The 23,177-nt window shown below is 37.0% G+C and overlaps 11 protein-coding genes across 11 annotated transcripts; 7 read left to right on the top strand and 4 right to left on the bottom strand.

The window, feature by feature from the left end:
• Nucleotides 1–1,603, top strand: NCAS0E04230 (uncharacterized protein; the record flags this gene model as incomplete). The annotated part of the gene is made up of 1 exon (XM_003676801.2): nt 1–1,603. A coding segment is annotated over one exon (1,603 nt), but the record flags the coding sequence as incomplete, so codon positions are not given.
• A 344-nt stretch (nt 1,604–1,947) lies between these two features.
• NCAS0E04220 (ferrochelatase) lies at nt 1,948–3,111 on the top strand (the record flags this gene model as incomplete). Its single annotated transcript, XM_003676800.1, has 1 exon — nt 1,948–3,111. One exon carries the CDS (start codon nt 1,948–1,950, stop codon nt 3,109–3,111), a length of 1,164 nt encoding a protein of 387 aa, XP_003676848.1.
• Nucleotides 3,112–3,179: 68 nt separating this feature from the next.
• Nucleotides 3,180–4,172, bottom strand: NCAS0E04210 (uncharacterized protein; the record flags this gene model as incomplete). Its single annotated transcript, XM_003676799.1, has 1 exon — nt 3,180–4,172. One exon carries the CDS (start codon nt 4,170–4,172, stop codon nt 3,180–3,182), a length of 993 nt encoding a protein of 330 aa, XP_003676847.1.
• An 862-nt stretch (nt 4,173–5,034) lies between these two features.
• On the bottom strand, nt 5,035–6,135 carry NCAS0E04200 (uncharacterized protein; the record flags this gene model as incomplete). Its single annotated transcript, XM_003676798.1, has 1 exon — nt 5,035–6,135. One exon carries the CDS (start codon nt 6,133–6,135, stop codon nt 5,035–5,037), a length of 1,101 nt encoding a protein of 366 aa, XP_003676846.1.
• Nucleotides 6,136–8,827: 2,692 nt separating this feature from the next.
• On the top strand, nt 8,828–10,123 carry ZUO1 (zuotin; the record flags this gene model as incomplete). Its single annotated transcript, XM_003676797.1, has 1 exon — nt 8,828–10,123. The coding sequence occupies one exon, from the start codon at nt 8,828–8,830 to the stop codon at nt 10,121–10,123; it is 1,296 nt and encodes a 431-aa protein (XP_003676845.1).
• Nucleotides 10,124–10,391: 268 nt separating this feature from the next.
• Nucleotides 10,392–11,327, top strand: ERV29 (the record flags this gene model as incomplete). Its single annotated transcript, XM_003676796.1, has 1 exon — nt 10,392–11,327. The coding sequence occupies one exon, from the start codon at nt 10,392–10,394 to the stop codon at nt 11,325–11,327; it is 936 nt and encodes a 311-aa protein (XP_003676844.1).
• A 318-nt stretch (nt 11,328–11,645) lies between these two features.
• BGL2 (glucan 1,3-beta-glucosidase) lies at nt 11,646–12,590 on the top strand (the record flags this gene model as incomplete). Its single annotated transcript, XM_003676795.1, has 1 exon — nt 11,646–12,590. One exon carries the CDS (start codon nt 11,646–11,648, stop codon nt 12,588–12,590), a length of 945 nt encoding a protein of 314 aa, XP_003676843.1.
• Nucleotides 12,591–12,934: 344 nt separating this feature from the next.
• On the bottom strand, nt 12,935–17,455 carry YOR1 (ATP-binding cassette transporter YOR1; the record flags this gene model as incomplete). Its single annotated transcript, XM_003676794.1, has 1 exon — nt 12,935–17,455. The coding sequence occupies one exon, from the start codon at nt 17,453–17,455 to the stop codon at nt 12,935–12,937; it is 4,521 nt and encodes a 1,506-aa protein (XP_003676842.1).
• Nucleotides 17,456–18,227: 772 nt separating this feature from the next.
• PXR1 (telomerase inhibitor) lies at nt 18,228–19,046 on the top strand (the record flags this gene model as incomplete). Its single annotated transcript, XM_003676793.1, has 1 exon — nt 18,228–19,046. The coding sequence occupies one exon, from the start codon at nt 18,228–18,230 to the stop codon at nt 19,044–19,046; it is 819 nt and encodes a 272-aa protein (XP_003676841.1).
• A 1,014-nt stretch (nt 19,047–20,060) lies between these two features.
• On the top strand, nt 20,061–21,128 carry SCW4 (putative family 17 glucosidase; the record flags this gene model as incomplete). Its single annotated transcript, XM_003676792.1, has 1 exon — nt 20,061–21,128. One exon carries the CDS (start codon nt 20,061–20,063, stop codon nt 21,126–21,128), a length of 1,068 nt encoding a protein of 355 aa, XP_003676840.1.
• Nucleotides 21,129–21,379: 251 nt separating this feature from the next.
• Nucleotides 21,380–23,095, bottom strand: CWC22 (U2-type spliceosomal complex subunit CWC22; the record flags this gene model as incomplete). The annotated part of the gene is made up of 1 exon (XM_003676791.1): nt 21,380–23,095. One exon carries the CDS (start codon nt 23,093–23,095, stop codon nt 21,380–21,382), a length of 1,716 nt encoding a protein of 571 aa, XP_003676839.1.
• Between the last annotated feature and the right edge of the window lie 82 nt (nt 23,096–23,177).

The following is a 23,177-nucleotide window of genomic DNA, read 5'->3' as shown; positions in this document are numbered from 1 at the left end:
AACAGTAACTGTAGGGATGTCAACTGATAATGTTGCCAATATGCTAAAGGTACCAAGAGAATTTACAAGAAATGGTCTATTGTCGTCTCATTTTCTTGGCGACGTACCTTGTTTACTACATAGTCCTGACATTATGAATAGTACCTTGCTTGATATGGTCGAAGAGGACGGTTTAGGACCGGTAGATTCTGAACATGAATCAGAACTATTAGAGTTAGCTGCAATGAAATATCAGTTGAATTCTGATGGGTCAAGGAATGAAATTTTAAAACAAGATATCTTTACTGAATATCTTCTATCAAATAACAGCCAACTTTCTTCAGAATCTGCCGATATTGGTGGCATTTTTAGCTTTATAACTGGTGACATTATTCTGAAGAAAAATAATCAGCTTGCTCTTAATATTAAATCAAGCAGTGTTAATCAACTACTATACCGAGAACTATGCGTTGAGTTTGGAAAAATGAATGGAGAGGAACCTTTGGCCATCAAAACATATTCAAAAACAAGATGGCTATCAGCGTTAGATGTTGTGCTCAGGTTACGAGAGTTGAAACCTGTCTTGATGGAGTTAAATCGGGAGCCATCCCTGGGAGTGTTTTTCGATGAAGAAGATTTTGTTCTAATGGACGATTTAACTGATATCTTATCTCCTTTTCGTTCTCTTTGCGAAATGCTTTCTAATGATACCTGCACGTTGAAGAACACCCTTCCTTTGCTTATTTCCTATAAGGATAAAATAGACAAAATATTCGTTGAAAAATCGAAAAGTTCCAACCTAACGCACAGACATCTCCCAGTTTTTATTCGTTTCAGAAGGAAAATGGATAAATACTATAAAAAGTATGTCAGTATGGATATTTGTTTATTATCATCTTATCTAAACATTGCATTTGTTGATAGCTCTGTTTTTATAGAACAGTTCCCTCGTGAGAATACCGAAATCAAAAAAAGTGACCATGTAATATCCGTTGTATCACAAAAACTTACTGATATTTTAATACCTTTTTTGAATATATCTTATTATCCCATTAAGGATAGCGATACAGAAGACATGATCGGTATTTCGAGCCATGCAGGAAGAGTGTATAATGCTGAAGATTATTCATCAGAAGGACAAGAAGAAAAAAACTTGGAATTTGAGGAGGAATTTGATGAATTCAGTATTAAGGATGACTTACAAGAACAAATCAGATTAGAACTTGAGCAATACCGTCTACGTGCTCTATCATTGGTCAAGGAGTATTCAAACGAGGTTTTATCCAAATCTAAAAAACGCTGGTCGCCATTCGACCGCCAAGTCCAGATGATTGTGGGGGCAGATAATATATTCTGGTCAAGGCATAAAAGAGAGTTTCCACTGTTATCATTAGCTAATAAATTATTCCATTGTATTCCATCGACATCGATTCATGCTGAGAGACTGTTCAGCTTGGCGGCACAAATATTTGACAAAAGAAAAAGCCAACTCTCAGATCAAATGTTTGAGGATCTTTGTATCATACGGTCCTTCTTACTTAGAATTAAATTGGGGTCAATCAATATCACAGATTGTACTTTAAATGATGCTTTAAGATTAACAAAGGAACTCAACTTGGAATGATATATATAATATATGTCTAAATAAAGGTTACTTCTACATTTACCTGCTTACATCAATGATTTTCGCCCTATAAAAATTACCCTGATGCCCCCATGATTTTTAGCCATTCGGGTTATTGAAAAAATTAAGGAAGCCCTTAGGCCAATTTTTGGATTTTTCTCACTTATCACGGATTTGACCTTTGTACACTGCACAACGGTCTTTTTTCCCATGTCTAATTACTAAGCACACAAACATAAAAGCTTTGTTATATCACTTTAATTGAATCGTCATACCCAAGGATACCCAATTGAAGTTGTGAGACTCTCTTATTCAAAGCTACAATCAGAAGAGTAAGGAGAACAATGCTACAAAGAGTTAACCCTTTGGTTGGCAGGACGCTCATGAGGTCCAACTTGGTTACTGTGATGAGATACAATAGCTCAATCACAAAGAGTCCAACAGCTATTGTCTTTATGAATATGGGTGGACCCTCTACAGTTGAAGAAACGCATGATTTTCTCTTTGAATTATTTGCTGATAATGATCTGATACCCATTAGCAAGAAATATCAAAGGAATATTGCCAAATATATTGCTAAATTGCGTACCCCCAAGATTGAAAAACAATATCGAGAAATTGGAGGTGGATCTCCCATTCGTAAATGGTCAGAATATCAGGCAGCTGAAGTTTGTAAGATCCTGGATAAAACATCACCTAACACTGCTCCACATAAACCATATGTAGCATTCCGTTATGCGAGACCTTTGACAGATGAGGCTTACAAGCAATTGTTACATGATGGGGTTAAGAGAGCAGTTGCCTTTTCCCAATATCCTCATTTTTCATATTCAACCACTGGTTCATCAATTAATGAATTATGGAGACAAGTGAAAAGGTTAGACCCCAATAGAACCATTTCATGGTCTACGATTGACCGTTGGCCATCTAATGAAGGTTTAATTAAAGCTTTTTCTGAGAATATTACTGCAAAATTGAATGAGTTCCCCGAAGAAGTAAGAGATAAGGTAGTATTATTATTTTCTGCACATTCTTTACCCATGGATGTGGTCAATACTGGGGACTCATACCCAGCCGAGGTAGCATCTACTGTGTACAAGATCATGGAAAGATTGAAGTTCCGTAATCCTTACAGATTAACATGGCAATCGCAAGTGGGACCTAAACCATGGTTAGGTGCACAAACAGCCAAGATTGCAGAATTTTTGGGTCCACAAGTGGATGGGTTATTATTTATCCCGATTGCGTTTACGTCGGATCACATTGAGACATTGCATGAAATTGATCTAGGTGTCATTGGTGAATCTCCATTTAAGAATAAGTTTAAAAGATGTGAATCGCTAAATGGTAGTGCTACTTTTATTGAAGGTATGGCTGATTTAGTAAAGAGTCATTTAGAGACTGGAGAGTTATATTCTAAACAATTACCACTTGATTTTACTTTAGGTAAGTCTAGTGACCCGGTGGAAGACCTTTCATTGTTATTTGGTGATCATACAAAGAAGTAAGTGAAATTATTTATTTTTAGTCATCTTTTAGAAAAAAAAGAAGATTTATTATCATTATTTATTTATAACTAGAATTGAAATTGGAAAAAAAAAAATTTATGCAGAAACAGAAATATATAGGGTTTAACCATGTATTTTATATACAGTTTTAAGAAATAAAAAAAGAGAGGATGGTGGCTAAATCTGCCATCGATCATGTCCCTGTGAAGTATCGGTGGCGTTGAGCTTAATAATGAATCTCCCAAGAATTCATTCGGTGATAATGTGCTTCCATTACCTGTACTTGATGTAGGTGTAGTTTCCACATGAATATTTATTTCCTCATCATTAACGTTTTTGTTGTTAGGGGAACTGTTATTATTGTTCCCACCGGTGTCCACTTGCCTTTGACCTAGCATGCTTGATGGGTTGTAAAAGCAGTATGATTCTAGAAATGATTGATAGTCCATGTTATTTAAAGTAGATGTCTTGATTGTATTTCGATCATGATTTTGAATTTGATCATGATTGGTGGTGAATGGATGATGTAAACGATTATGATCATTAATGGATATTGAATTCGTTATATTAATAGATTTCGTATTAGAAGTTGAGTTTGAGTTTAAGTCTGAATGAGACGTTGTTGATGTCGGTATCGTTACATTATCATTATCATTATCATCATTATTAAAACTATGGATATCATCATTATCTAGGGGCAACGACGGCGGAGGAGGAGGATGAGGATTTTGTAATATTAAAGTATCTGTGGAATTATTGTTCTTATCATGTATCAGTACAGGTCTTGAATATAAACCATTCCTTTGTAAATTATCAATGTTATTATTATCTATTGTTGTATCAGTGAATATGCTTTGATTGTCATCAACGAAATATGGATCATGCTGACCCACCAGGTTATTATTATTATTGTTGTTAGTTGTTGTTTCCACTGGTGGGTTATCTGCATAGAATGGAGAAAGATATTGGAAACATGAATTATCATCAATGTTTGCAGTTATTGCTGCTGTGGAATTATTAATTGAATTGAAAGAGTAATTAAATAAATTTGCATCTGTCATTAAGTTATCGTTTGGTTCGTATAAATTCGAATAGTCAAATTCATCTAATTGTGAATAACATACAGATGCCTAAACTAGTTTAATGTTATAAACAGCCCTAGAGGATACATAATGTTGGTAAGAAAGGCATGTTTTTGATTTCTATATCGTAATAGGAACCTCAAAGCAAAATCCGAATCTAAAGGTGTCAATGTTAGTCAGTGAGCAAAATAAAAGAGTAAAACAGATTTTGTCGCCTCAAAACCTTATAGAAATGAGAATGGTTTATAAAATTTATAATTTGTAGTTCCCTTTCTATACGTAGATCCTCTACGTTGAGACAATAACTCTTTGCAGTACCCCCCAATCCCCTGTTAAAGCACAATATTGTATCGGTGACTTTTAAGATCGACAACCTTAGCACTTTTCGTAGTTCACTTATAAACTACCTCGAAGCACCCCTGGATTCCTCCTTGTTCTGAAAGTTTCGAAGAGCTCCTCTTGCCTCAATGTTTATTTTGAAATGTGTTGAGAGTCTGTGACTGCGATATCCATGCTTGCACCTCACCGATTGGGAGATCACAGTGTTAGTCTATAAGCGATGATGTAGTCCGTTGTAGGTCATTTTATGATTTTACACAGGCGATACTATGCTTGGGTGTGACTGGGTGTGAGTAATCATAAAATATTCCAATGAAGATTATTTCTTGCCTATTGACCATCTTGGCAAAAGAATACCGCCATTAGTGTTCCTAACCATATCTAATCGATAAACGTTTCAAATGATGGCGCTCCAGCTAATATGTTTACTATTCGTCACATTCTTAGAGGAAAACCACAAGTTCATAAATCATAGCACATACTTTTCTTTCCAATGAAGAAACTAATCAAGGTATCCAATGTTTCTTTTTCGCAAGATTCCTTCTGTTGGTTTGGGCTGGACTAATATGTCCAGGTTTGTTGACGAATATTGTGAAACACTGGAAATGTTAGCAACATCGGAATTAAGTAATTGGGCGTGTGTATGTCCTTCATCATCAGTTCTATAATTATACTCTTCTTGAGTCTCTTCAAAACTAGCATTAGGTGAGACACAGAGGAACTCTCCACATGGAAAATATCCACATTGTAATACCATGTTGATTGTATCATCTTGAGATAATCCCAGCAAATGAAACCCTTTTTTCTTATCTATATCCTTTGGGAAGAAACATTTTGAAGAAAAACCATACACAATTTTCCCAGCTGGTTTGATATAACGTTTTATTTCTAAGCAACTTTCTATTTGTAAATAAGTCTTTTTCAAAGCATGTTGCAGCGTTTCATAATCTATCCGTTGATATCTTTTCCTTAAGTTCATATAGGTGGAACAAACATAAGAGGATAAGTGCTCGATACTGTACTTGGAACACTTAATAAAAATTATTGCCGGCGGTAACCATTTTATAGATGTACACTCAACAAAAGAGAATTGAATTTCATTTGTATCATCATAATGCATTAGAGGAGTTGGTGAATGTTGAATATCTTTAGCTAATTCCGTAGTAATTAGTTGCTTTATCGCAGATAGGCCTCCATACTTTTCCAATAGAGATCTTTGTTCGATAGAAGTTATTTTAGTGAATGCCTGAAAATAAGGTGTATCATTTGAGTACGGGCCACGAACAACCAACACCTCTTCGACATTATAATTCATAGTTGACGCCCAATTATCCTTATATCTCTGGTTTTTGGATATGAGCGGATATTGAGCAAATTCATTGTAAAGTTCACATAGTTTCGGATGCTTCAATATACAAATATCATAATAATTTTCAAATTCCCAATTATACTGGATAGAACAACCTTGTTCACGCTTTTCGGTTTGCTCCTCCTTGGAGCAAATGCACTTTTGCATACAGCTTTTTGTCGCATAGTATATTAAGTTATATCTTGGTTCTAATTCCCAGTCACTAGGGAATTTTTGGGACGTCAGATCTGTCATTTTATGAATTGTTTTGGGTATAATCGTATATTTACGTCATTTAACAATATGTTCTTGGTGAAAGTCATCCTCTTAACGTAAGTAAGAAGTAAAAAAGAATGAGTTCTCTTTGCGTATATATCGATGAAACTATGGAGGAGATGAACGAAAAGTTCATCGGTCCCTCTCAACAACATGGAAAATTTCAAAAAATATTATCGAAGTTGAGATTCAGTACGCGGTAACCAATGCAGAAAGAAGGTGAAAATTATGATGTAAAGTAGCATCTATTATTTAATATACTAGTTTCTAATAGGGACGAACATTATGCTTTGGAAACTAATATAGGATCCTTTATCAATTTATTGATTAGTAAATCCAATCAATTACTACTATTATTGGAACATCTAGTGATGAGCTTTGGAAGGAGCTGTCCAATGTTACATTAGACTGAGTTTTTTGAATGTCATAGAATCATGTAACAAAAAATCATGCAACATCCTTGATGAACATATTCTGGTTGCCAATCCCTTTCTACGATACTAACTGATAGGGCCTGACAGTATCGCTCCAGTTGTTGCATCTAAAGGCAATAACAGCTCTATCCCTATTTTTTTACATAGAATAATGACAGACCTGAAAATTTGGTATGGGACATACGAAACAGAATATGATAATTCTGAGCTAGTAGTAGATTAAAAGGCTTAATTACCAAAAGATATGGAGTTAATAATGCGTTCGATCCAAATCGTTTTGATCTATGATTAACCCGTATTACATGCTATAAAACTTGACGATTGTGTTTCTACCAATTGGAAAATTATCATAAGGAGGATAACCCACATTTTTTTACGAAATTCTCAACATATTGCCAACAGGTTCGGTTAGTATACGCAATCAAGGCGATGCCAATTCCATTCGATATTTAAAATGTGAATATTATAAGAATTGTACAAGCTACGGTTGCTGATCTGAACACTCCAAGCGAAGTATAATTTCTAGAAGATCCTTGATTATATATATGGCAATACTAAATGGCAACGTGTATCATGTACGGACGAAGAAAGGGTTGGTGTTGTTTCCTCATTACAATTCAACGTTAACTATTTTCACAACTTATGACGTCTTGAACATTATAGTATAGCAATATGTATATTAATCAAGGAATGTTTTTAGAGATATTGATGGTGGTAGAGCATTTGAGTACCTGTTTTTACTTTTTCAACAGAAAAGGGTTACTTGGTAATATAGCAGAAACATCTTTGCCATAAATCATTACCATATTGAATTTAAATTTGTTCAATTATTGGAAAGCAATATGTTTTCTAAGTACTAAGTGAGGTCATAAAATAAAACTGATATATGATAGATATGCACGTTTCAATTCTCTTTCATGAAACTCTGAATAGATTCCTAAATTTCACTACCAAATAGCCCAAATAGCATCATCATATCGATGATAAACAAGCACAAAAAGGACCATAGATACATATTAGTATTATACTGCGTAATGATCTCACTGTAGAGTGCATCTCTAAAAGCAATTAGTGTCAACACTTGAATAGTAAGAAGGAATAGCAATATAAAAAAAGCCTCGGGGCTTATGGAGTTATAGAAAAGTACCAATCCCACTATTTTGAATTAATTACCGTAGTTCCCTCTGGAGAAGAAAAATACATTAAACCTTTATTAATAAAACTGCTAGTAACAGATATATTAGCATCACTAGAGCTTATAGAAGAAATGAAATTGTTATTCAATAAGGTAGTAGCTTGTAAGCTTTTGGATGTTCCAAAATTTTCGGCCTGGAGGAACATTTGACCATTGTTCGTAATAGTGGTGGAAGAAATTGTTCCAAACTTGGGAAGTCCAAAACAAAAAACACCGTTGTTGGCTATATTCCCATCCATCGAAATTGGGGTACTCCCATTACTTAAGAATGAAACACCAAAACCAGCATCCACTGTAACGTCCGTGTCGATCAATGGTTCATCAATCACGGCGTCCCTTGTAATTTCTAAAGATAATGCAGTTTGCAGTAAGGAATACAGAATCCCAACCACATATATGATAATTCGATCAAGTAACATTGCTCACAATATTGTCTACTTGATTTTTAGTTTTTCGTATTGCAAGCTAAAGGAAGACACATGGGAGAAGTTGCATGTATAACTAATGTTGGCTCCTTAAATGCGAAATACCATGAACAAATGTTGTGTTGAGGATCAATTTCCATTTTCAGTAACCAATTGGCAACGCAACCTTGGCCCCAATTATGCTAAGTCTTTTCTGGCAAATATGCACCATTATGAGGAAGTGCATTTTTATAGGAAAGCTCTCCCTGCGCCTCTGTTACTGGGCCCAACATCCTTTTGGTAAATCTCTGAGTGTGATTGCAGAGATCAAAGAGATGTGCTGTGCAGCAGCTTGTCAATAAGGAGTGAGCACACAAGGTATTGTCAGAGAAACGGGAAGAGAGATAAGTCGTATGCACATCCTCTCTGGAAATTCCTGCATTGAGATGAGCCAGCAGAGGAAAACAGTGGAGTCAGCTTTGGCAGAGACAGAAAAACCCGACTGATACTTTCAGTTGAAAAAAATTTTTTTTTCATGGAATTTGGTTAAGCGATTTTAGACACTTCATACTAACTCATCGATTAATTACTAACTATCTTTTAATTAACAATACTAAGTAAGTTACCTATACCCAACAATGATCTCCTTACCACCTCTAACCTCTGACATTACTGTCTCAGTCAACTCCTCTGCCAAATTGACCGAAGCCATTCGTCGTCCAATTGAACCAGTTGGCAAGCATTTCATGCACCATGCTCAAAGAACTTTAAGAAACCACACCTGGTCTGAATTTGAAAAGCTTGAAGCTGAAAAGAACGTCAAGACCGTTGACGATTCTAACGTTGACCCAGATGAATTATTGTTTGACCAAGAATTAGCAGATGAAACTTTACTATCTCACGATCCAAGAGACTGGAAAACCGCTGATTTATATGCCGCCATGGGTCTATCTCAAGTGAGATTCAAGGCCACTGAGAATCAAATCATTAAGGCTCATAGAAAGCAAGTCGTCAAGTACCATCCAGATAAGCAATCTGCTGCTGGTGTTGGTTTGGAACAAGATGGGTTCTTTAAGATTATCCAAAAGGCTTTTGAAACTTTAACTGATTCCAACAAGAGAGCTCAATATGATTCTTGTGATTTCGTTGCTGATGTTGCCCCACCAAAGAAGGGTACCAAATACGATTTCTTTGAAGCTTGGGCTCCAGTGTTCGCCTCTGAAGCTCGTTTCTCTAAGAAGACTCCTGTTCCAGAATTGGGTGATTTGACCACTGAAAAGAAGGACGTGGAAGCATTTTATTCTTTCTGGCATAGATTTGACTCTTGGAGAACTTTTGAATTCTTGGATGAAGATGTTCCAGATGATTCTTCCAACAGAGACCACAAGCGTTACATTGAAAGAAAGAACAAAGCTGCTAGAGATAAGAAGAAGACTGCTGATAACGCTAGATTGGTTAAATTAGTGGAAAGAGCCATGAATGAAGATCCACGTATTAAGTTGTTCAAGGAGGAAGAAAAGAAGGAAAAGGAAAGAAAGAAATGGGAAAGAGAGGCCGGTGCTAGAGCTGAAGCTGAAGCTAAGGCAAAGGCCGAAGCTGAAGCAAAGGCTAAGGCCGAAGCTGATGCTGTTGCAAATGCTTCTGCTAAGGCTGACAAGAAGAAGGCTAAGGAAGCTGCTAAAGCTGCCAAGAAGAAGAATAAGAGAGCCATTCGTAATGCTCCAAAGGAAGCTGACTATTTCGGTGATGCTGACAAGGCTGCCGCCATCGATGAACAAGTTGGTTTAATTGTTGACTCCTTGGATGATGACCAATTGGTCACTGTTGCCGACAAGATTAAGGCTGGTCAAGCCAAGGAAGGTTTGCAAGAAATTGCTGTTGTCTTGAAGGATGCCGGTAAGTTGCCAGCTTCTTTGTTGCCTTACTTCATTTAAGTACCATACCTATAGAATGTAATATATAGAACATATATATAAGTAAAGAACGGACACTTTGCTTTATAAACTAACTTCTTGTTTGATGGAATCGCATTAGCTTAATGTATTTTATTTTATTTTATTTTTTTTGCTTGGTCGCTCGAAGAAAAAAAAAGTTGGTGAGGGTGGCATTCATTCATATTGGTGTCAAACGTTAATTTGATCTGCTGTAAACTGAAGGTTATCAATAAGAAAGTTAATTACACAATTTGAAACATAGCATACTATGTCATTTAGAGGTCAATCAGCATCCTTGAATGGTGTTCCAATGAATGGGGGATCATCGTATAACACATACCAAATGAACAACTCAGCAAATCGTTCCACTCAATTCTCTAAACCATTCTTCAATCAATGCAAAGAACATTTGGATAAATGGAATGATAAGCTTGAAGAATTGTCCCACCATCCTTTTATTAATAAGATAAAACCTTATATTCCAAGCATTGCCAGATTTTGTATTGTCGCTACCTTTTACGAAGATTCACTCAGAATTTTCTCCCAGTGGTCCGACCAAGTCAATTACCTTCAAGAATGGCAACATTATCCATATTTCTTTGTCATTTTGTTTTTATTTATTGTATCCATGACCATGAGTGTTGGATCTACATTTTTGATACTAAGAAAGCACACTAATTATGCTACGTTAGCTTTAGGTGCAGTTGTTCTATTCCAAGGTTTAGTGTATGGGTTATTCACCTCTTCCTCTTTCATCCTAAGAAATTTCAGTGTCATTGGTGGGTTAATAATTGCGTACAGTGATTCTATTGTTCAAAATAAGGTTACTTTCGGTATGTTGCCAGAATTATCTAATCCCAATGACAAAATTAAGGGCTATCTACTACTTGCCGGCAGGATATTGAATGTGCTAATGTTTGTCGGGTTCACCTTCGGGAAGTCCTGGATTACCATTATTCTAACTATTATCTGCACTGTATGTTTTGCCATTGGATTCAAGACGAAACTGGCTTCCGTCCTGTTAGGTCTCATTCTCGCCTTCTACAACATTACATTGAACAACTACTGGTGGAGGAATGTGTCCGAGAGAGACTTCCTCAAGTACGAATTCTTCCAGAACTTGAGCATTATCGGTGGATTACTGTTGGTGACCAATACGGGGGCCGGAGATCTCTCTGTAGACAGCAAGAAGAAGATCTACTGAGCCGTGTTCGACGAGGTATATACATGTATCTGTATCTAACCCAACTCCTGACATTCTAACTGAATAAAATAAATAAACTACCACTAACTTGTATTGTGATTTGTATGTAAACACACCAGATCTATTTTTAGCAGTCGGTGAGGCAGGGTCACCCGGAGCAAGGGTTTCTTTTTTAGCTTTGTTTCTTTTGTCCGCGTTGCCAAATTTTGCAAACAACAACAACAATCAGACAGTTCCCTATATAACTCGAGGAATCTCTAGTTCTTGTTACTCTTCTCTCGACACCAAGGATACCCAAAAAATACGTATATTGCAAACATGCGTTTCTCTACATTCGCTACTACTGCTGCTACTTTGCTATTAACAGCTTCTCAAGTCTCCGCCATCGGTGATTTGGCCTTCAACCTAGGTGTGAAGAACAATGACGGTACTTGTAAGTCTACTTCTGATTACGAAAGCGACTTGAGTAAGTTGAAGCCTTACACTTCCACCGTCAAGGTCTACGCTGCTTCTGACTGTAACACTTTGCAAAACTTAGGTCCCGCTGCTGAAAACCAAGGTTTCTCCGTCTTTGTTGGTGTTTGGCCAAATGATGACGCTCATTTCAACGCTGAAACTGCCGCTTTGCAAGCTTACTTGCCAAACATTAAGGAATCCACCGTTGCTGGTTTCTTAGTTGGTTCCGAAGCCTTGTACCGTGACGATATGACCGCCTCTCAATTAGCTGATAAGATTAACAGTGTCCGTGATTTGGTCGCTAACATTAAGGATTCTGAAGGTAACTCTTACTCTGGTAAGCAAGTCGGTACCGTTGATTCATGGAATGTCTTGGTTGCTGGTTACAACGCTCCAGCTATCCAAGCTTCCGACTTCGTCATGGCTAACGCTTTCTCTTACTGGCAAGGTCAAACCATGGCTAACTCATCTTACTCTTTCTTCGATGATATCATGCAAGCTTTACAAACTATTCAATCCACTAAGGGTTCTACTGATATCACTTTCTGGGTTGGTGAAACTGGTTGGCCAAGTGACGGTAGTAACTTCGAAGCTAGTTACCCATCCGTCGACAACGCTAGACAATTCTGGAAGGAAGGTATTTGTGCTATGAGAGCTTGGGGTGTTAACGTTATTGTCTTTGAAGCCTTTGATGAAGACTGGAAGCCAGATACCTCCGGTATCAATGATGTTGAAAAGCACTGGGGTGTCTTCACTTCTGGTGACAGTTTGAAATATTCTTTGAGTTGTGACTTCTCTTCTAACTAAGATTATTGATACTTCCATTTGTTTATAAAAAGAAAATATAAATTTTTTAGTTATGTTAGTATATAGCCAATAGAAATAAAGAATAACGGTTTGAAAAAAGCAGATTGATAAGTTTCTTTTATTCCCACTATTCCTTTAATGATGAAATTATTGGATTGGAATAGATATTTTGATTTTTTCTTATTAAGTTGCTTTTTACAAACATGCTATTCCTACAAAACCTACCTGAACAAAAAACACAATTAAAGCAAAGAAAATTAAAAAAAAAAAAACGGTAGTTCAAATTTAAATTATATATATATATCTTTTTTTTCTTGTAAAAACAATTTATATTAAGGAGTCTATTATATAAAGTCTTCTTCTGTTATACCTGATCTTTGACACATGCTTCTAAATATACTATCTTCTTGAGCAAATAATGTCTTTGGCGTATCAAATTCGGCTACTTCACCCTTCTCCAATACCAATATACGATCATAAGTTAAAATCGTCTTCAATCTATGAGCAATACAAAGAATTGTACAATGACCAAATTCTTCAACAATACGAGCTTGAATCTTACCATCAGTTTCATAATCAACAGAAGAAGTCGCTTCGTCTAAAATCAAAATCCTTGCTTGACGAACCAAAGCTCTAGTTAAAGCTAACAGTTGCCTTTCACCTAAGGAAAAGTTCGCACCTTCTTCTTCCACCAATTGATCTAAATGGAATTTATACATCTCACTGTGGTTCCCCTTCTCATCTGGCTTTTGAGCTTTAATTTCATTCAGCTCCTTTTGTTCAATAGCACCACCTCTCACCAAAGCATTCCATAAATGTTCATCTTGATGTTCGTTAAATGGATCTAAATTCTTCCTAATAGTACCTCTAAACAAAACAGGATCTTGAGGAATAATTGCTAATTTACGACGAAGATCATATAACCCGATAGTACTAATATCGACATCATCGATGATCATCTTACCACTTGAAATTTCATTCAATCTGTATAAGGCACTCATAATAGTTGATTTACCCGCACCTGTACGACCACAAATACCAATCTTTTCACCACTTTTAATATCCAACGATAAGTTTTTCAAAACAGTTGGCAACCCAGGTCTATAAGAGAAATCCACGTTTTCAAAATGAATTTCACCCTTGGTTGGCCATTCTTCTGGTGGTGATACTTCTGGTTTTCTGTAATCTGCTTCCAATGGTAATTCTGTAGCATAAGTAACCAATCTTTCGGCACTATTCATGTCATTTTCAGTTTGAGTTAATGATCTTAAAACACCATTTAATAAACCTGGTAATTGTAAAACATAAGTCAATAGAACACCGACTGATGCAGCTGAAATTGGGAATGCTCTTGTGACACATAATAAGGTAATAATTAAAGCAAAGCAAACGGCAATCACATCCAAGAAAATGGCAACCCATCTTTGAACAGCGACAACAAGATAACCGGCTTCATTCATTTTATCGATTAAGAAGTCTGATTTAGCAATAAACCTGTTTTCACTTCTATATGATTTGATGGTATCCATACCACCAAGAACTTCATTGAAATTATTGTAAACGAACGAACGTTGAATAGCTTCTAATCTTTTAATTTCTCTACCAGAACTTTGATAATGATCAGCAATTAGAACGAAACCAACGAAAAGGAATGGGATGGCGATGGCGAACCATGGTAGATAAATAATACACATGATGCAAACACCAACAATATTAGCAAATTGATAAAGCAGCATACGAACACTTTCAGTCAATTCGTTATCTAAACTATCAGTATCCTTGGTAAATCTGTTTAAGATACGACCTAAAGGTGTGGTATCCAAATATGACATTGGAGTATGAAGAATTCTCTTAACAGCTCTTAAATTTAACCATTTTGAGGATAGGACACCAATACAACACAGTAAAGTAAATTGACTTGTGGTTAAGATGTAACTGAAAAACACAAAGAAGGAATATAACCCCATATAGAAACTGGGGGCTCTATTTTTAAATTTGTCTTCTGTCCAATAGGATAACCAAACGGAGGAGAATAAAGAACAAAACGTGGTACACATGATCAATATGAGGTAACATGGAACAACCACGATTCCCCATTTACCAACACCAGCTTTTAAATATTCTTTGTAAATTTTCAGACTGATACTATTAACGGCTCTTTCTTCCTTCATGGTAGTATGTCCATCAACAGCTTCCTTCCTGCTTAATACTTTTGATATTTCGGTCATTTGCTTTTCCAATTTTTCCATTTCTTCCTCTTGATTTTCATTTTCTTCATCTTCCTCCTTTTCAGCAGTCTGGCTAGAAAACTGTAATAAATTTACCAAAGTGGAACTACGTTGTTTCAATTCTTCCACAGTACCAATATCAAATGAACCATCATTACCTAAAACTATAACACGAGAAGCTCTCTCTAATAATGACAATTGATGTGTGGCAAGGATTCTTGTCTTATCCTTTAGTAATCCAAGGAAACATTCATCCATAATATGTTTACCCACACGAGAATCAACAGCACTAAGAACATCATCAAACAAGTAAATATCCTTTTGTTTATAAACACTTCTTGCCAAATTAATACGTGCCTTTTGACCACCTGATAAAGTAATACCACGTTCACCAATTTCTGTCAAATCACCTGCTGGTAGGATATCCAAATCTGATTTCAAAGAACAAACTCTGATAACTTCATCATATTTAGCCTTATTATAGGGAGATCCGAAAATGATGTTATCTTTCACAGAAGCGTTTTGAATCCATGGATAACCACATAATAATAAATCACCATTGATTTGAATTCTTCCACTGACTTTATTCATAAACCCGGCAAATGCATTCAATAGAGATGTCTTACCAGTACCAATGGGGCCCACCATGATGATAAATTCACCCTTCTTAATTTCGAAATTTAAATCATGGAACCCGTTGAAGGGAATCTTTTCAATGGCATCTTTATCTTCCATTAAATCCTTCTTCAACTTCAATTCAGCAGTCTTATCGATGGCATTTGTAGATTCCTTTGCCAATTCTTCTGGATTGGGCATTGTTTTCTTTTTAAAATGATACCATTTTTGATTATAATCTTCAATTTCTTTCTTTAATTTTTCTTCAGCTTCAGCCTTTTCTTGAGCATCTAATAATTCATAATTTTCCCATTCAAAAGCCCCATCTTCCATCTTTAAGGCCACATTAGGGTTCAAATCTGGTGCTGGTAATCTTTCCAATTGTAAATCAGGATCATCTTCGGGAGATTCTAATAAACTTTGTAATCTTCCCAACCCAATAACCATATCAATACCAGTACTAATTGCGATAGGTAAGAAGAACATTTGAATACTTAACACTTGAAACAATGATAATGAGGAGAAGACATTACCTGGAGTTCTGCCCATGTTATTAACCTTATACATACAAAGGAAAGTTACCAATGATGCGACGGATGGTAGAGCGGTAGCCATAGCGATGACGAAATTTCTAATGAAAAGCATTTTCCTCACTGTATTAATTTCTTTACCTCTCACATCTTGAATATTTTTCTCATAGGCGTCTTCCCAAGCGTAATATTTAACCATTTTCATATTATTCAGGATTTCTCTCATCAATGTAACTCTTGCATCAGTAAATTTATTTGCCACGACTCTTAATCCCAAAATTTGTTTAAAGATGAATAGACAGGCAAAGAATGCAGAGAAGAAGACACCGATCCCTACCAGTGAGATGGCACCCAAATTGACAATTAATAGTACGATACAAATGGCAAACACTGCGGGGAATCCGAAAAGGAAAGGTTGGAATGAGATGGCGAATTCTAGTCTGGAAAGATCTGTAGTGACAAAAGATGTAACTTTCCCATTGGGGAATTGATGCTTGGCATAATTGGAAGCTCTGAACATTTTATTTAATGCTGCCTTAGTTAGAACAGACTTGGCTTGGACACCTGTTAATTGAGATAAGTGGAAGAAATGATTGAAAAAGACACCATTTAAGAACATCATTATACAAGCCCCAATAGCATACCCGATCCCAGCATTAACTGTCATATCATGAAAGAAAGTCTTCTTTTCTACGAATTCGATTAATCTTTTCGTTATCATTGGGTTGAAACCTGATGTACAATTTGCCAGGATGGCGAATACAGTAGCGACGAATAGTTGTCTCTTGAATGTAAAGACGATGGCTTTTAACACGGTCCATTTGGGTAATTTCATATGTTTAGCTAGTTCTTCATTAGTAGCGTTTGGATGTGATTTCAAATATTTTTGTTCAGCCTTCTTAAAATAATAATCCATATTTTTTTGGAAGGCATCATGCAATGTTTCGATGGACATTCTCTTATCCATTTTGAACAGATCATTTGGTTGAACAGTTCTCTTGTACCCGGTCTTTATTATAGGTATGACCCACCAAATGAAAAGTTGTGAGAGTATATTTGCATGGAATAGAGGGTATTCCTTTCTTTCATCATCAGAAGAGGGTACTTCCGGTATCTTCTTGGAATGAAGGAATGAAAAAAGACGTTTTTGAGGGAATATATCAGATTGTGTAACTTTTTCAATGTCATCGCTATTCAAGTAGGTTTCTGGTTTATTTCTATCTAGTTTATATTCACCTGTGGGTAGCAATGAAGAATCCATCATGGAGCTGATATCATCTGATACCATCTTGGAGATGGTGCCTGAGGTGGCGCTTGTTACGTCCAATTCAGGTGTGTCCTTGAATGGATCCTGTGGAGAGATGTTAATAGTCTCACCAGCGATCATGTCATCCAACTTTGAGTTATCGGTTATAGATCTGTCCCCGGAAGATGAGGACAATGATGAAGAGGAGATGACAGAGCTACGGTTTGCTTTCTTAGGAGGAGGCATTTCCGGTTCTGTATTGTGTAGCGGCAGTATACTATGTTGTAGCTAGGTAGCAACGAGCCGGTAGAAAGTAACTTTGAAAGGAGTTGCGTTTTATATATATAGTCATCCAGGCTGGAGACAATAGCCAAGCTGAAAATTCTCTGCTATTATTATCTGGTTTTTCAGTCAGATTCAGATTCCGAGTCGTTTTCAGCCACGGAGGCAAAACGCGATTGATCCGTGGAGCCAGAGAAAAGTGGTTCGTTTTGCCACGGCCCAGGCCGCGGATGTGTCTAACTAGCGAAAATCCATCAGTGTCATCTTGGGATCTTCAAAGAATTTGGAACCAATCCAGTGTGTTCAATCCAGACACTGGTACAATTGATTGGCGTTTGTGTGTTAACTGGGGAGCACACGTTTGGTATCGTGCTTGAAAAGACAGACATTCTTGGCTTCTGAGGGATTGAATATCATAATCATTCTCTCGTCCGTAATCTCCATCCTTATCTTCTACTTTTCATCCGACAAAAACTTTGAGCTCTCAATTTGTGTCAATCAAGTCGTTGGTCGACACGAATTGGGCGGATGTGTACTCTCTTACTTGTTTATTTACTTATTTATTTATTTAGGGTAATGTGGTTCTCATCTTTTTTTTTTGCCGCCCGTGAAACATCGAAATCAAAAATTGAAACTGAGAACGTGAGTGAAAAAAAAATAACAGTGAAAAATTTCAAGCGATGAGCCAACTACACAGCAAGCGTTGACTGATTAAGCAAGACAAGACAAAAGAGTAATGGGTTTGGCTGCAGTGAGAACAAAACAGAGGTTCGGGTTGGATCCCAGAAATACAGCATGGAGTAATGATAAGTCTCGATTCGGTCATAAATTTTTAGAAAAATTTGGATGGCAACCAGGTGAAGGTTTAGGTATGAGCCCTCAGGTTTCTCAAACAACACATATTAAAGTCTCCATTAAGGATGATAATCTAGGGTTGGGTGCCAAGATCAAGAGGAAAGAAAGAAAGGATGAATTCGATAATGGTGAATGTGCAGGTCTTGATGTATTTCAAAGAATATTGGGAAGATTAAATGGTAAGGAGGAGGAAATTGTTGATGAATTGGAAAAGCAAAGAAAGGATAGAGTGTTGAATGGGAAATGGGGAATAAATTTTGTTAAAGGTGATGTGCTGGCATCCACTTGGGACCCCAAGACGAAAAAATTAAAGAGTTATTCCAACATGGAAAAGAAACGCTCGAGCGATAGCGATGATAGCGATGAGGATAGCAATAGTGAAAGTGAAGAAGAGGAAAAGAAAAAGCACAAGCATAAACACAAGAAAAGAAAGTTAGAGAAAAAGGAAAAGAAATCCAAACTCAAGAAGAGTAAATCTGAAAAGAAGGAAAAGAAATCCAAGAAGGAGAAGAAACATAAGAAGGAGAAGAAGAAGGAAAAAAAGCATGCTGCTCGTTTGGAATCTAGTGCATCTGCTTCAAATATACCCGATTCTGTCTCCACCAGACTTTCAGTACGTTCCAGATGGATCAAGCAAAAGAGAGCAGCAATCATGGATTCTAAGGCATTGAATGAAATCTTCATGATAACAAACGATTAATTTTAACAACAACAAATATTGATAGATAGATAGATATTTAAATTCACAAAGAAATAAAGCGAATAAGCGTCAAGAAATGACGTTGCTTAAGTAAGCTAAGTATGTCTTCCAACCATGTGGTACCTCATAATTGCGAGTATGCAATCATTGCCTCGTCGTGTCGAGATTAGCACTGTCAAGTGATCTGGTCGTACGATGGATGGTTCCGATTGTTGCTGACATTTATCCAGTGAAAAGTTTTGTTTGACAGGCGGAAACCTTAAATGTAAATTTTTTCCCTTCGCGGAAGATATTTTTCATCTCTTTGCCGTTTTAGGAAAAGTGATTGCAACAGTAAATAAATGGAAAAGGCAGCCAAGAGCACATAAACGTCAAACAGACATATATACGATAAGCACTGCTAAGGAACGTACGACAGATGACTGCCGATTGCCGTTTGCAGTGTCGAGCAACTGAGGAACATTGGGTTAATCCCCGCCGCCACACTCAACAAACTGCAACAGTGACCACTTTATCAAATCGATACCCCAACGCTAACATAATAACTAGTTTACCTGTGAACATGAAGGTGTTTTGTTTATATTGGCAATCCCCGAGCGGGTAACGCCTGACCTTTTTGGGATTGTCTGGCCCAAACGAGACGCCCGTACAGAGAAACGGCCGTAGCCCCTCGAGCGCATGACGACGCTGCTGTTGTGCGCGCGTTTCTGGGCTCGAGCATTATGCATGGTGCGGATTTCTCTTTTGGGTCATTGTTGATTTTTCACTGTTTTCCTCTGTTTTTGTATATATTAATCGATCTCGAGCACTTTTGCATCTATACACAAGGACTAGTACACTCTTTACGATCTCCGCATTTCACTTGTTTCTTACAATTGCTTTCTTTACAAGATCCTCAGGATAGCTTAAGAAAACCCAACTACTTAGTCACTCATTTTTGATAAATCTAACACAGATTTAATTTTCTTTCGCTATAAAACCCCAATCAAGAAAAACCTCTACTCTCATTAAACCATGCGTTTCTCCACTTTAGTTACTTCCGCATCTTTATTAGGTGCTGCCGTCGCCCTACCAGCTGTTCACCAACACAGAGAAAAGCGTGATGCTGAAGCCGTCGTTGAAGCTGTCAACCAAGACAATGTCGCCGCCGCCGCTGGTGCCGTCGTTACCACCACTACCACTGTTGGTGCTGCTGCCGCTGCCGCTGCTACCCCAGCTGCTGCCAAGGCTGCTTCCACTCAAGCTGCCAAGGCCGCCGCTTCTTCTTCTTCTTCCTCTTCCTCTTCTTCTGACAGCACCGAAATGACTGCTGTCGGTGTCAAGGGTATCACTTACTCTCCATACAACGCTGATGGTTCTTGTAAGTCTTCCAGCCAAGTCGCTTCCGATTTGCAAACTTTGAAAGACTATCCAGTCATCAGATTGTACGGTACCGATTGTGACCAAGTCGCTAACGTTCTTCAAAACAAGGCCTCCTCTCAAAAGGTCTTTCTAGGTGTCTACTTCATCGATCAAATTCAATCCAGTATCGATACCATGAGCGCCGCCATCAAGCAATACGGTTCTTGGGATGATGTCGTTTCCGTCTCCATCGGTAACGAATTAGTTAACAGTAACCAAGCTACTCCAGCTCAAGTTGGTCAATACGTTGCCACCGGTAGAGCTGCCTTGACTGCTGCTGGTTACACTGGTAAGGTTGTCTCCGTCGACACTTTCATCTCCGTCATTAACAACCCTGAATTATGTCAATACTCTGACTACATGGCTGTTAACGCTCACGCTTACTTTGATCAATACACTGAAGCCGCTAACGCTGGTGACTGGGTCTTGCAACAAATTCAAAGAGTTTGGACTGCTTGTGATGGTAAGAAGGATGTCGTTATTACTGAATCCGGTTGGCCATCAAAGGGTGAAACCTACGGTGTCGCCGTCCCATCTAAGGCTAATCAACAAGCTGCAATTGCTTCCATTAAGAAGGCTTGTGGTTCTGATACTTATTTGTTCACCGCTTTCAACGATTACTGGAAGGCTGATGGTGCTTACGGTGTTGAAAAATACTTCGGTGTTCACTCCGATGAATAATTAATCTAGAACCTTTCTTTATTAATTATTTTTTTTGTTGTTCTCATTCTCTAATACCCCATTATTATATCTCCAAACCGAGATGAGATGTTTGCTATTCAACTTCCGTTATATCTTCAATTATCACTCATGATATACATACATATATATTACCTTCTTAGTTCTTTAATATTTTGGAGCTCATCTTTTTAGAGCTCATTTTATTTAAAAATTTCACCGTTTTCTTTATATATTTTATAGATTTTCATCCACTATTGACGCTTACGGCGCCTTGGCAAAGGGCTACGTGACCTATTTCTTCTCCTTCTAGAGGGAGACACTGATCTATTGCGACGTCTTTTGGCATGATCACCTAAAGGTATCATATTAGGATTCATTTTGCCAGAAGATTCCATTCTGATGGAAGGAATAGGTTCATTGGTTTCTACCTCCTCTTGCTCTTCCTCCTGTAGATCCTCCTCCTCCTCCTCTCCTTGCTCCATTGACTCTTGTTGGATCACATTTAGTCGTAATCTCATCTTCTCCGTGAGCACACCCAATCCAATCGCAGTAAAATAATTGATTGAGTACCTAATCCAATCAGGGTTCTCCGAGGGAAACACTGTCTCCATATATTTTTGAGCCTCTACATCATCAAACCGTCTCTTAACTTCATCAATACCTAAATCTGCCACGTACTCCTGCAAGATGAATTTTAAAAAAATTCGACTAGCAGCATTAGTATCATCCTCATTTAGTTTTACAATTTGAAAAACACTCAAACTAATTAAATCAGTTGCCAAAATATGACCCCAAAGTTTCCCCAAGATTCTTAGCTGTGACGGTTCCCAATTTTCAACATTCTCATAATCAGATTGGAAATTTTTCTCAAATGAACCCCTCCAAGACTTATGACTCGTTAACAACCTCTCAGATAGCAATCCATAGAATTTGGAGTATGTAGATTCCTGTAACGATGACTTAATAATCACATCTACTATTTTCCATTTGTCATCATCTGGTATTCTTAATTTTAAAATCTTGTGAGCTGCTTCATCACCAGAAAGTGAACTCTTCAACAGAAGATATATTTTTTTCTTGAATTCTAAATCATCCGTGGCTGTCATATCCTTCATATCACTAAGTACATTCTTTTGTGTAATATCTGCCTTTTCTTTTTCTGCTTCTTTATTCAGTAATGTTATTCGGTCTTTCACATTCTGATAACAATCCTCCAATTCCTGATAATCAGAATGGAATTGAAAATCACCACGGTTCGGTTTTGTAGTATCTAATTCATCTATCATAAATGTATGAGTGTGTATGATATGTTCAGGTAACGTTAATAACTTGGGCACCCTTGGAGATTTATAATTCAACCTTCGCAAATCAAACAACGCCTCTATCGATTCGTTTATTTGGTCATTTTTTAAATTATTCGATTGTAACAACTCTCTCAACTTCTCATATATCATATTATGAGCAACTCGACTCAGAGTCAACAATTGTGCACCACAATTAGTCATTATCGTCACAATTATGCTTATGGAAAATGTATTAATATCTTGCAGAAGTAAATGTAATAATTGCAATATCACAATCTCATGAACCACCTCATAATTAAAAAGTGAACAAAGAAGATTTATCATGGCAAAACAGGATCTCTTATTAGACCTATTATATCCTATAATGAACTGAATGGTTGCCGCTTTACTGAATTCCAGACCTATTTCAGGAACTTCTGAAGTTATCAGTGCTATCAGAGCACTGTAAACAACAGCCTTATCCTGAGATTGTTGTAAAGTTATAATCTTATTTATTAAGATATTTTGACCCAATATTACGTTTACTTGGAATACATCTTTGAATGAATCTTCCAGTTTGGAAGCATCTATGCTTGAAAGTATTCGTTCTAAGCATGAACTTAACAGTTGCCAATTTTTCCTTTGAGCTTCTTCTCCTGGAACCACACTTTGCTTCTCAGCCATGACCTTATATTGTTCCTTTATCTGTGTTCTGATATTGAGTTGTTTTTCAATAAGCTCTATGAAATTTCACTACACAATTAAC

This window comes from Naumovozyma castellii, chromosome 5, assembly GCF_000237345.1.
Source record: "Naumovozyma castellii chromosome 5, complete genome".
Taxonomy (NCBI): domain Eukaryota; kingdom Fungi; phylum Ascomycota; class Saccharomycetes; order Saccharomycetales; family Saccharomycetaceae; genus Naumovozyma; species Naumovozyma castellii.
The sequence above is the reverse complement of the archived record's forward strand: the minus strand, read 5'-3'. Positions and strand labels throughout refer to the sequence as shown.